The sequence below is a fragment of the Eschscholzia californica genome, unplaced genomic scaffold, assembly GCF_041429995.1.
Source record: "Eschscholzia californica isolate CP2 unplaced genomic scaffold, dmEscCali1.0.p SCAF_5, whole genome shotgun sequence".
NCBI classification, from domain to species: Eukaryota; Viridiplantae; Streptophyta; class Magnoliopsida; order Ranunculales; family Papaveraceae; genus Eschscholzia; species Eschscholzia californica.
In genome coordinates, this window is record NW_028238472.1 from 9257295 (window position 1) to 9269840 (window position 12546).

The window sequence follows — 12546 nt, forward strand, 5'->3', positions numbered from 1 at the left end:
AAGGTATGGTTCCCTGGTATTGGAAACGTTTTGCCAACTAAGGGCGAGATCGAAGCAAACAAATTAAAGCAACACTTACATGGGGATGATGTTATTGCTGGACGACTTTCGAAAATCATTCCTGGTGTCGGTAGTTTGCTTGTGCAAATTGGACCTAATTTGTACCAGTTGTTCATTACGACAGATCAAACAAATATGGTTGCTTTATGTCATATTTCAGAGCATGGAGAATTGATCCTTTGCGTATCTGGTTCATTACTAAGCTCGGTGCTTGATATTTGTAGTGTTGGTTTGAAGTCAGAAACAACGGAATTTGTACCCGTTAAATTCATGAACGAAGGAAGGGAGGTCGAAGCGGAACACCTCAGGTTTGTATGCTTTGCAACTGACAGAATTGACAAACATATTGATTTTGACCAGTCAAATAACATAAGCCTGTTCATTGACGCCCCTATCATGTTCGATAATAAGCTTCTTAGAAAGATCACAGTGTTCAGTATCCTTGTTATATTCTCTTTTGCCCTACGTAAACCTGTGATCGACAAAATTTGTTCGTGTGATATGATGGTTCAGAAAGTAACTCTATTTCAGAGTATTGATCGAGTTAAAATATATAAACTACATGAAGCCGTACGTGGAAAAGTATTTTTTGAGTGTCCTATCCCTGCCAAAGGATTCAACCTCGAAACCATATTTGAAGTTGGTTACGTCTATACTTTGGTTCTTAATGACGACTTTTGGGAAGAAGGCGAGATGATTCTTCTTGATTCCCTAAAGTTAATATTGCGAGATTCAATGGCTTATGAGATTGGGATTGAAGTTGGCGATTTCTGGCAGATTAGTGTCCTTCAGTTTCATTGTAAAATTCATTCAAAGTGGGAATTACGGATCGCCACGGCAGAATTCAGCGTGTACAGGTGGATCACATTGTTTTCTTCGTCGAAACGGTTCGGGACGAACCTCTTGAGGGAAGGGGATGCTGATGCAGGGGCACCCGGCGTGGAGACTATTTCCATGACCGAACCCGGTCATGGACCAACCGGCCAGAGAGAGTAGATTTAGGAAGTCCTAATTTTAGTATGATTATTATTTAATTTAGGTTTAGGAATTATACTATATATTTTAATATTTTCAATAATTGGAAAGGTCCAGATTTGAGTCTAGTTATTTAGGCAGTTGCAGTATTTTAATTATTTAGGAAGTCTAATTCAAGTCTATCTAGGAAAGTCTAGAATCTTATAAAAGGATATCTAGTTTGTCTTTTATTCTCAGATTGAAGAGAAAAATCCCATTGAAGTTAATCAAAGTTTACAGTTTATTCAGTTATTTACAGTTGTTTACAGTTATTTTGATCGTTCTTCGTATTAGTTTAGTTTAGTCTTAAAATCCGCTGCGTTCTACATCACTAACCTTCATCAAATGATTGACGCTTTCAAAACTGACACGTCAGTCCTCTCTTGTTGCGTTCTTTGAACCGGCGTTAGGAGGTTTTGTTATAGCATAGCTGCATAGTCAAAAGTGCCCCTTATGGTTCTATCAACACAAAATAGAGAAACTACACTATGCTAATTTACTATACTCTAGAAAACCTAGTCTGACATAGATTAGTTAGATTTGTTGAACATAAGAAGAACCTTACTTTATGGGGGCATTAGTTGCGCGTACTCTCTTCTGGATAGTTGCGAAGCCTTTAATGTTGGTATGGAGGACTTTGCTTTCCGTTCGCTGAACAACCCCCTATTGCGACATAAGCGACTAAAAACTATGACAACATGTTACAACATAAACGACTTATTGAAATGCGAAAGATTTTAATAAATGAGAACTCCTCGAGAACAATTATAGATACAAATCAAATTAAGATATTATAAATCAATACAAAATTTCTTCTATCATTTAATTTTTCATATACTATTACTAAAACTGCCCACAAAGATGATTTTTGGCCTCGCCACTGGTGGAGGTTATAAATATTTGAAGATGGTATAAGTTTTTGTTAGAATCAGAGTCAATTTTGGCTTGTCCTGACTTGCCAAACTAAAAAAAAAACGTTTCATTGCGTTTGGCTTGTCGAATTCTTCAATTTAGAGTCAATAATCACTCAAATCTGATTCCAGATGAATGAGAAATTCAAGTTTAAAGTTTGGATGATGCAAGTTTGGTTAACATATGAACGAATACGACAAGAAGTACAACATTAGTTTTGGGGGCATTTAGGCGAAGCGGGCACATCCAGACCAGGACGGCCCGCGTTAAACCTGAGCGTATTTGCATGCTAGATCCTTCGAGGTATTGGTCGGACGACACCAAGATCGTTGGATCCGCGAGGATCCAACGATGGGCGTTCCACCCACATCGAGTTAAGGGTGGGATAATGCCTAACCTTCATCGAACGGTTGATTTCTTTATCTGTTGCGCTGAATTCGGTATGGATCTAAGGGTAGGTGTTTCACAGAGTTTTTAAGCAAGTCTAACGGCCTAAAGTCCAACCTACGCCAAATTGGACCAAAAGTTTAGTTTAAGTCCTCCATTATGAAGGGATGTGCCCTTTGACCCCAAAAGGCATTTATATACATGCGTATTCTATTCTATTATATTTAAACAAACCAAATCCACTTCATTTTTCATTCATTCTCTTCTTGTCTTCTCTTCTCTTCTAAATCAGTATTCCAAGTATATATGGAATATAATTTTAATTTCAGAAATATTCTACAATTTGTCTAGAATTTAGAAGAAAGAAGCATTTGAGTAAATTCGTAAGCTTTCAAGTGTCTAGAAGGTCAAGTGGCATCAGTCAGAGAACTGACATTACTTATGAAGGTTCGCCCGCTCTCTGAATATAGAAGTACCATTATAATTCTAAAAGGATAGTCGTTGAGTCTCAAAACGGCACACCCTAACTGTTGTCACTGTCACAGGGGTGGAAACTGTCTTAAGGAAGAAAATTTATTTTCGTCTCGACTATAAAATTCTTTTTTTATCTTCCGATTTTCTTTTTATTTTGTCTAACTTGGTTAATGCAAAAGAAGGACTACTGATAAGTCAGTATCCACTTTCAATTTATTGTCTGTTTCTCTGTAAATCAGAGAAATGGAGTTTCCAATTTCAAGCCAAAACTGTCTTAATCTAGACAAGAAGAGAGATCTCAGACTCGAGTTCTAATCAGAGAAACAACAATTTTGTGGTTTTAAAAGAGATCTTTTCATAAATTAACTTTTCAAAAAACTCTACCCACAATCTTCTAAACTGGGGCTTATAATCTTTTTTCTAATTTAAAATAAATTCATTAAGTTTTCAATAAGTACTTTAACTTGTTTGAAGCAGCCTAAAAAAGACCTAATTATAATTGTGATCATCTTTATTCCATAAAAGAAAAATATATTAATCTTTGCCAAATTTATTGAAGTTTTGGGGTCTATATTAAAGACCAAAAGACAAAAAAAAAAAAAAAAGCCAAAAAACAAATTCTCATAGTTTTTTTTATTTTTATTTTTTGTTGAAAACTCATATTATATTGTTGGTATATTTATAAGAAAAACCCACAAAATTTTGTTAAGTATGACGTGAATATAGATAATTATTATCTACTTAAAATAATGCTATATATATTTCTCATCCCCAAACAATGACGTTAGAACTAATTGTTTCTTTAAGTTGAATTTTATAAATTAATTATGTTTTCCCTTAGTTCTAGATTTTGGTTTATGATAATTCCTTTCAATGTCCAACTTCTTGTTTATCTTTAATCGTGTTTGTCCACACTTTTGATTACATTTGTGAATGTTTACATTTTGATTTGATATTGTGATTTAGTAGTTTGCTCATGCTAATAAAAGGATTAAGTATAAATGAGAATAACTATGATTTTTTAAGAAAGACCCAGTCACACCATTCTATGTTATAGTTTCCCGGGGGTTTTTGATGTATTGGGAATCAATATTCAACAAGTAGACCCTTAAAAGATTTAAATTGAGGGTTGTTCCCCAAAGTTTGAAAGAATCAAAGTCTTAACATGAAAAAAGGCAACTTATGGTGGTATAAATATAATTAAAGTAAAACAAATGGCTATTTATGCATGTGAAAATTGTGATAATATATTAGAATAATTTTACAAGCACTAAAGCTTTTGAGAAATATGAATTTCTAGAAGCCTTGGCTCCATTCAACGCCCACAATCCATATTATTTCTAGTATTTTGTATAAATTTTCAGAAAAATAAAAAAAAATTTGTACATCATTTTATGTCAGATGAGAATCAAAAAACAAGTCGTTCAGTCTTTCACAAAATATAAATTGGGAAGTCCAAGCCTTTGTTAGTTCTAAATCCATGGATTTCAATGTCTACTGGATTTCTAAAATCTACTAATGAGAAGGTATTGGCATTAGTATCACCAAAATTTCGCAAATCGAAAGAACAAAGTTTCAAAAGGCCAAGGGGTGTCCTTTTGACACTCAAGACAACCCATGTAAGATATGCAATATCTATTCATGAGAAAAAAAAAAGAAATATCAAGATTAAATGAATAATATGCCAATAGCTAAGTACGAGATATAAATTTAAGTAAATAATAGGAAGTGGTCATTTTGTTTTGTTTTGCTCCACTTGTAAATTGAAACTAAAGTGGTTCATCAGTATCTTCTCCCACTTGTTAACTTTTCATTCTTATTTCTTAATTCCAATTGGTGAGGGACATTCTTGGTACCTGGATGGTTCCTTTGGATACTTGGCTCAATTGAAGAAACAAACTGATCATCATATTTAATTAATTAAATCTTAATTATCCCATGTTTTTAATTGACATTTTTATACTGGGTTAGGCTCTCTTTCTCTCTCAGCTTTCTCTTTTTTGAACTAACCTAAACACATTAGATTCCCTCACTAGATTTTTTTCAATCATCAAAGGTGAGATAAAAAAATGGGTGGGACTAATTGAACCCGGCCTTTGTACTATAAGCAAATGGCTTATATTTTGACTAAGGTCGATTAACATTGACCCCAACACTTTATAAGCATCTAGCTTTTAAACATTTTATTTTTTATATTCTTTTTCTAAAATTTGGTAAATAATAAATAAGAGTTATTCCCAACCAATTTTCAATCAAATAAATATATCTAATGAGGTATGTAAATATTCCTCAATCAATTATTTGATGTTTGAATGTGTCATGTATCAGAGTCAATGGGTCTTCGATAGAAAAATCGAGGGCTTCTAGGTTTTTTGAAATAAATTCAGATGCTAATAAAGTTGTTTGCTTATAGCACAAAAATCAAGTGCCTTTAACAACGTCATTACAAATTTATTGGTTAAATAAAATTTATGAATGGAAGATACATTTCATAAATTTAACAAGAGCTTACACAAGATTCTTACGTGATGCACGTTGAGGCCCATAGAAAAGAATGAGTAACATATCATTCAAGGCAAATGTTTTAGAGAAACAAGAAAAATTTCTCAGGGACAACACCTTCTTTCTCGTGTTATCTCCGACCATCAATTCATGGGGAACGCCTCCAGCCACCACTTCCAACTATCGCCACCATGATTGAGAGGGAGATGGAGAGAGAGAGAAGGATTAGAGATGAGAGAGAGAGAGGTGGACGGAGGATGAAGAGAGAGAACATTAAAGATTTTCAACAATGACAGTTTGTCAATAACTCTAGTTTATTGACGATAAGAAATTGGGGTAGGAGGTCTGAGGAAACAAAAAAAATGTCGAAAATGAGAGCTCCTAGTCTCCTACAATGTAGAGCTATACTTTTTTTTGTGAAGGATGTAGAGGCAAGGGCGGAGGCACGAGCAGACTATCCCTGGCTGCAGCCAGGGATAGTTCTGTCAATATTACACTTGGGTAGGGTTAATTTAGTAAAAGCAGCCAGGGGTGAGGGGTCTTCTTTTCTCTTTTTTATTTTCTACTTTGAACCAGGAGAACGGAAGAACTAGAGATAGAGAAAGAGCGTTTTGGACTTCAAGTCTTCAACCGATAGAATGCGAGAGAGAGAGAGAGATCAAACCATGAATTGATCAGAGGTCTTAATCATTTTCTCCTTCTCATCTTCCCTACCATCATCATCTCTCTCTAATGCATATATAAATCGAAGATTCAAACTTCAACTGAAATATAGGGTTCTTCATAAAATAATCAACTAATCAAGGGGTTTATGCTTAGTTATCTACTGTCTAGGTAACTAAAGTAAGTAATGTTCTTTAAGCATTATTATGCATATATTTTAATTTTGTCCTAATAATTGTGTACAATTTGTTCATTTTGCCCTAATAATTGTGTACAATTTGTTCTTATACTTGTTTGTTTGTTCTTATACTTGTCAATTTGTTCATTTTGCCAACAATCAAAATCATTAGAAGAACTAGTAAAGAACCACAAAACTGTAAGTTAGTACCATAAATCAGTGAACTAGACAAGAATAAGGTGGGTATTTAGCATAAACATCAGTAGCTACAAAGATTCCTCTCTTGGAATTCAAATAACCAGTAATATAGGAACTAAGACCATCAAATTATTCAATCTTTCATGTTCTAGAGTAATTATCCGAACCTAGATTTGATACTACAGAAGTGTCAATCCTGGTTGTGATTTCATGGGGATCGATTACTAGGGCAAAATGTGGGATTTCTTTTAGGGATATTTAGTGTTTGGGTCAAGGATAAGTACCGATTTTAGTCTTTAGGTCACAAGTTTGTCCGTTATAGGGTCTGGGTCACGGACTAACAGTTGACCCCTTGACTAATGACGATAGCTAACTACCGTCATTAGTCAACATGGTCAATGGTTAGTCCGTGACCCAGACCCTAAAGTCGGTATTTATCCTTGACCCAAACACTAAACACAAGCTGATGTGAGCCGTTCTAAGTCCCATTTGTTGCTGCCATGAAAACCGAGTTAGTCCCTTGAAATCCCAAACTCGAGGGTGCTTCCATGAACGTCCAAGCTGCTGCCACCTTCCATGAGCCGAGCTCAACTCCTTCTTCCCGTGTCGGCGTAAGCATTGGCCGGTCGGCCAAGCTTTTGCCGGTCATCTCTCTCTCTCTTTCCCTCTTTTCAAGCTCTCTGAAACCCTAACTCTCAAGAACCCTGGAAAACCCCCAACTTCAGAAAACCCTAGCTTTTCCCCCCTTTTCATAATAAAATGTGAAGATCTGTTCATTTACTCATCTAACAACTTTCGATACAATTGTCATGGATTCACATTTAAAAAAACAAGGTAAAATCAGATCTATAATCTTTTATTAAATTAAAACAATTTTATCATCGATTACGTCTTGTTTGGAAACAAAGCTATCTTCTTCGGTCTTCCATAAATTGGAAAATCATCATTCGTTTCCGCCATGGCTAAATTCCAGAACTACGATATCTACGATATAAATATATCAAATGTTACTGATGATTCTGACCTAAAAATGCTTCTTCTTCAAACAACAAAACGATTAGTTATTTTTATTAAAGATTTAGATCTATATTTGAATGAGAAATCAACATCTATAAGTTTATCAGGAATTTTGAATTTCATGGACGAAATTTTCTCTACTTGGTTGAAGAAAGAATCATGGTGATTACTATGAACAACAAAGACCAAATTGATCCATCAATTTTAAGACCTGAAAGAATTGATGTTTAAATCCTTTTTCTGATTTTAATGCGTTCAAATTTATTTCCGTCTTTGGAACGGCTCACAGCAACGCTATTTAGTGTTTGGGTCAAGGATAAGTACCGACTATAGGGTCTGAGTCACGGACTAACCATTGACCACGTTGACTAATGACGCTAGTTAACTGCGTCATTAGTCAACGTGGTCAATGGTTAGTCCGTGACCCAGACCCTATAACGGACAAACTTGTGACCTAAACACTAAAACCAGTACTTATCCTTGACCCAAACGCTAAATATCCCTTTTTTTACTTAATCTTTAACAAGTTTTGATTTTTAAATGTGGGGTTTCTTTTGCTTACTCTTTAACAAGTTTTGATTTTAAATGTGAGGTTGTTTTTGTTTTTTTTAGGTATTAGATGCTCCTGCACTACAAGATGAGTTTTATCTAAATCTTGTTGATTGGTCTGCAAATAATGTGTTAGTTGTGGGGTTGGGTAATTGTGTTTATCTATGGAATGCTTGTAGTAGTAAGGTTGCTATTGGAAAAATTTCGATTTCGGTGTATACTGTTGTATTTATAGTTGATTATCAAACCTTTTGTGATGTTGTTCTTCTCCATGAATTCTTGCTTTGGCGTTAGATCTTAGTTCTAAATCCTGCATTATTTTGTTTTATGAAGGTGACTAAGTTATGTGACTTAGGAATGGATGATAGTGCCAGCTGAGATACTCTCACTATATGTTAGCTGTAATGGGTTCCCAAATATCGTATTGTATAGGTAGTCTTTTGGACAAAATTACGAATATAATTGTAACGAACGAACTTCGCATTCTTAATAGGTATGCTCTTACTTTTCATGTATGGTTTGTGTCAATAATGCTGCAAAATTGTACTTTGATATCAAAAATTGCATTTACATGTTACTTTCGGCGACTATATATTTACCGTCAGAAAAAAATTTAGTTATAAAAAATTTAAGCTAGTCCGGTGTAGTTTCAAATCCTGGCTCCGCCCTTGTGTAGAGGTATACTTGCATGATCATTGGACCTTTGTTTCTTGTGATTTTTGTTGGAGAAAAAGTAGAAAATGAGATAAATATAAAATAAAGAAAGAAAAGTAGAAAATGAGATGGAAAAGGTAGGTTCTTCACTTCTTCCTGGTTTTGTTCTAGAAAGGTAATCTTGGTTCCTTTATATACCTTCCCCTTCCACTCTCCAACTCTATTCTTTCATTCTTATATCTCTCTCTCTCTCTCTCTCTCTCTCTCTCTAAAACTTTATATCTCTCTCTCTAAAACTGTATCTCTCTGTCTCGAATTAATTGTTCTAATGGCAACAGAACAGGAAACTTCAGCTCTTGATCTCATAACAGAACACCTTCTCAGCGATTTTGCCTCTCTTGAAAGTTTCTTCAATGATATCTCATCAGGTTATGATTCAATTTACCAACAGAATTTCCAAGTCACAGAACCTTCTCAATCCAATTCCAATTCCAACTCTCTCTCTTCTTCTCAAACTCATGAATTCTCTGTTTCTAACTTCAATGATTCTAATTACCAATCACAACCCACAATTTCTAATTCCATTCTCTCTCTACCTCATGTTGTTGATGAAACCTATAATTACTTGAAATTTGATGAACATGAATCAAACACTGATTTCTTCAATTTCTTCTCCGGTAATTTTGACGATTTCTTTCAAATCGAATCAAAACCTCAAGAAATTTCAAATTTCAGTTACTCTTCAAATCCAACCTCTGAATCAAGTAGTTCTGATTCATCTAGCTTTAGTTACGATATGAAACCTTCGATGAAAAACCCTCTAGTTAAAAACCCTAATTGCATTAATTTCAGTGCGGAAGAAACTCAATCGGTAGTTACAACTTCTCGGAAACAGAGTTCGTCGGATTCCGGCGAGGTGAAGAAATACAGAGGCGTCAGACAAAGACCGTGGGGGAAATTCGCTGCAGAGATTCGAGATCCTAATAGAAAAGGAACTAGGGTTTGGCTAGGTACTTATGAAACAGCCATTGATGCTGCTAGAGCTTATGATCGTGCTGCTTTCAAGATGAGAGGAAGTAAAGCAATTGTCAATTTCCCACTAGAAGCTGGTAAGCAATCTGATGAACCGGAAAATGGATCTCGCCGGAAAAGACGAAGCAGAGAAATTGGAACGGAAGAAACAACTGTTCTTAAACATGTTAAAAGGGAAATGTGGCCGGAATCTGACATTTCTTGTTAACGTCGTGAAGTTGGTCCGATGTTAATAAAATGTTAATTTTTGCTAAGATAATGAGTGACGTTGGGACGCCGTATTCTTTTGGGTTGTTAATATTAGTATATACAGCATGAGTGCTTTTGCATATATGTTTTTTATTTTTCTGAAAAACAAAAAAATAAAAGAATTGGAGAACATTGCTTGTATTGAGTATATCTTTAAACATTTACGGGTTGCCAGACTATTAGGGTCAAAAAAAATATAAAAGAAATATAATGAGTTTAAGGGCCAAACCTAACAGAAAAAGAAAAAACAAATAGTCAGTCTTTTTTCTTAATATTTCATTTTTTTTAGCATACAAATACACTAATGTATTCATTGTTTAGTAAAGGTGTAGATATGAGTAGAAAAAATTTGTTTTCTAGGCAACACAAACTAATTGCATGAAATTAAAACAGTAAAAATACATAGATTATTTACGTTTTTGTAATTATATATTTTTTTTATATATCCAACTCAGATATATTCATTTTTCGTCTGATACTTCTTTTTCCTCCTCTTCATCATCTTTAACCTATGAAGATCGTCGACTAAAGGTCGCCGGCCAGAGATTTTTTTCCGACGACCTAACATTTTTTTTAACTTCTCCTGCCATCATCTTCCCCACTTTTCTTTATCTCTACTAATCTCTCCTTCTGTCTCCTTATATCTTCTCTCTCTTTCCGGATTTATCTTTCCCTCTAACGCTTCCCTTTTCTTTGTTCCGCCCGCAAGGGAAACCACTGGAACACTGTCTTCTTTGTCTGGGAAAGAAAAGATAGGGAGAGAAAGAAGGTGGGGAAAATGGTGGTACTTGAAGTTAAAAAAATTAGGTCGACGGAAAAATATGACTTTTTGTCGGCAATCTTCTTAGGTCGAAGGTGATGAGGTGGAGGAAAGAGAAGAATGAGTTGAAAAATTAATAAAAAAGAGTTGAATACATAAAAGGAAATTTATAAAAATGCCATGAGGGTGAAACTGAAAAGTTTGACAAAATTTAGGGGCCAAATCGAACTCCCATACACAATTGAGGAACAAATCGAACTCGTAGACCCAATTATGGTCAAATCGACCAGTTGATCATAATTTGGGGGCCAAAATAGAATTAACCATTTTTTATTACAATTTTCAACCTACCCTACTTCAATTCTTGATCCCGCATCTGGTGGTAGATGTGTGGTGGTGGAGAACAAGTGCTGATGGTGGTGTGGTGGAAGTAGTGCAGTTGTGGCATAAGGGTTTCCCAAACCCTCCTCGAGGTGTCGGGCATAATGAGCGAGAGAGAGAGAGAGACACAGTACCGATCCTGACTTTTGGGGGGTCTTAGGCGCATGTATCGATTGGCCCCCCACCACATATTAGTCTTTATCTTTGTTATGATTTTGTCTTTGTCTTTTAAACTTTCTATTAATTTGGGTGTGTAACACTTTAACTTTAATTGATTTCACTAAATCACATATTAGTATGTTTCTCACACAGAATTGAACCTTTGACCTTAGGTTCCCTAGTCAACTACTCTACTAACTCTACTGCCTAAGTGAAAATAATATATATTTGCATAAAAAAATACATATAATAGTAGTATCTATTATAATAAAACAACTCAGTCGGTTAGGAGAGGGATAAGTCTGGCCGTCCATTGTTGGGAGTTTGATAGAGAACACATCCGACGACTGGTATAAATCTCTCTTTATGTAAATAGGCTCAAAAGGGAAAGGTAATAGTGTCATTAAGGTAAATATGGTTAAGATATCCAACGCCATACGATTATATTTCTCTCTCTATTCTCTGCAATTATCTCTTCTCTTAAATTATCGAAATTTTAAATTTGTAGCAAGAATTTGTGTATGTTACGGCGTTAGTCAAGAGGGATCTGTCGCGTCTGTAAGACGCGACGGAAACCTAGTTTGCATACAAATGTTATATAAATTGGAGGCCTCTAAATTTGGGGGCTTTAGGCGTCTGCCTAAGTCGCCTAGGCCCAAAGTCACCCCTGGAGAGACAGAGAGATGCAGAGAAAGAGGGCTTATTACACTCCTCTTACATCACCTTCTTTAGCTTCAAATTCAAAAACGAGAAAGAGAGATGTGAAGAAAGAGGGTTGTATTTGCTACTGGTGAAAACCCTATTTATGAATCTCTAATCTCTGGTACCTATAAATAAATGGGCATGGATACATTCACTATTCATAATTTTAAAACATTGGAGATCAATAATACAATCATCTTTTTAAAGGGTGATAATATAAGAAAGGGATATTTAGTAAACGCCCCCCACTTATTCCGTCAAAATCTCGTTATATAGTGTGCGTGCGAGTCACGTGCTTGTCATCGGACCAAAATACCCCCATCCTAAGTTTTAGTATATGACCCCCATTTATTTAGCTATATTAGGACTACACCCCCAACCAAAATAGTTTGGTTAGTTGTTGAAGGACAATCTGAAAATCGATTTAATGGATGAATTTCTTCCTTAATTTTTTTTCTTTGATTGATTCTCCTTTTCCTTCTTCAATTTCTTTTACATTTATTCTAGATTTCAATTCTTCTCTACCAAAATCTTCTAAGATTTCATCTTTTCTTCATCTTTTCTTTGAAACCCATGTCTAAGCAATGGACAACTCCTTAAAACAGGACTAGAAGATTCAATATCAGATTTTTGTGAGAAACAATTATAAAACAGA

At 35.0% G+C, this 12546-nt stretch overlaps 1 protein-coding gene and 1 long non-coding RNA gene across 2 annotated transcripts; both read left to right on the forward strand.

Moving 5' to 3' along the window:
* Positions 1–5946: 5946 nt before the first annotated feature.
* Positions 5947–8555, forward strand: LOC147536867 (uncharacterized). Its single transcript, XR_015226083.1, has 3 exons — positions 5947–6192; positions 8018–8140; positions 8288–8555. It is a non-coding gene; the product is annotated as an uncharacterized LOC147536867 (long non-coding RNA).
* Positions 8556–8741: 186 nt separating this feature from the next.
* On the forward strand, positions 8742–10037 carry LOC147536868 (uncharacterized). Its single transcript, XM_086644774.1, has one exon. It carries the CDS (start codon positions 8937–8939, stop codon positions 9846–9848), a length of 912 nt encoding a protein of 303 aa, XP_086500900.1. The 5' UTR covers positions 8742–8936; the 3' UTR covers positions 9849–10037.
* Positions 10038–12546: the final 2509 nt, after the last annotated feature.

Bases quoted from the DNA above. Each gene is read 5' to 3' on its own strand.
- LOC147536868 (XM_086644774.1), top strand. From the start codon at position 8,937: ATGGCAACAGAACAGGAAACTTCAGCTCTTGATCTCATAACAGAACAC.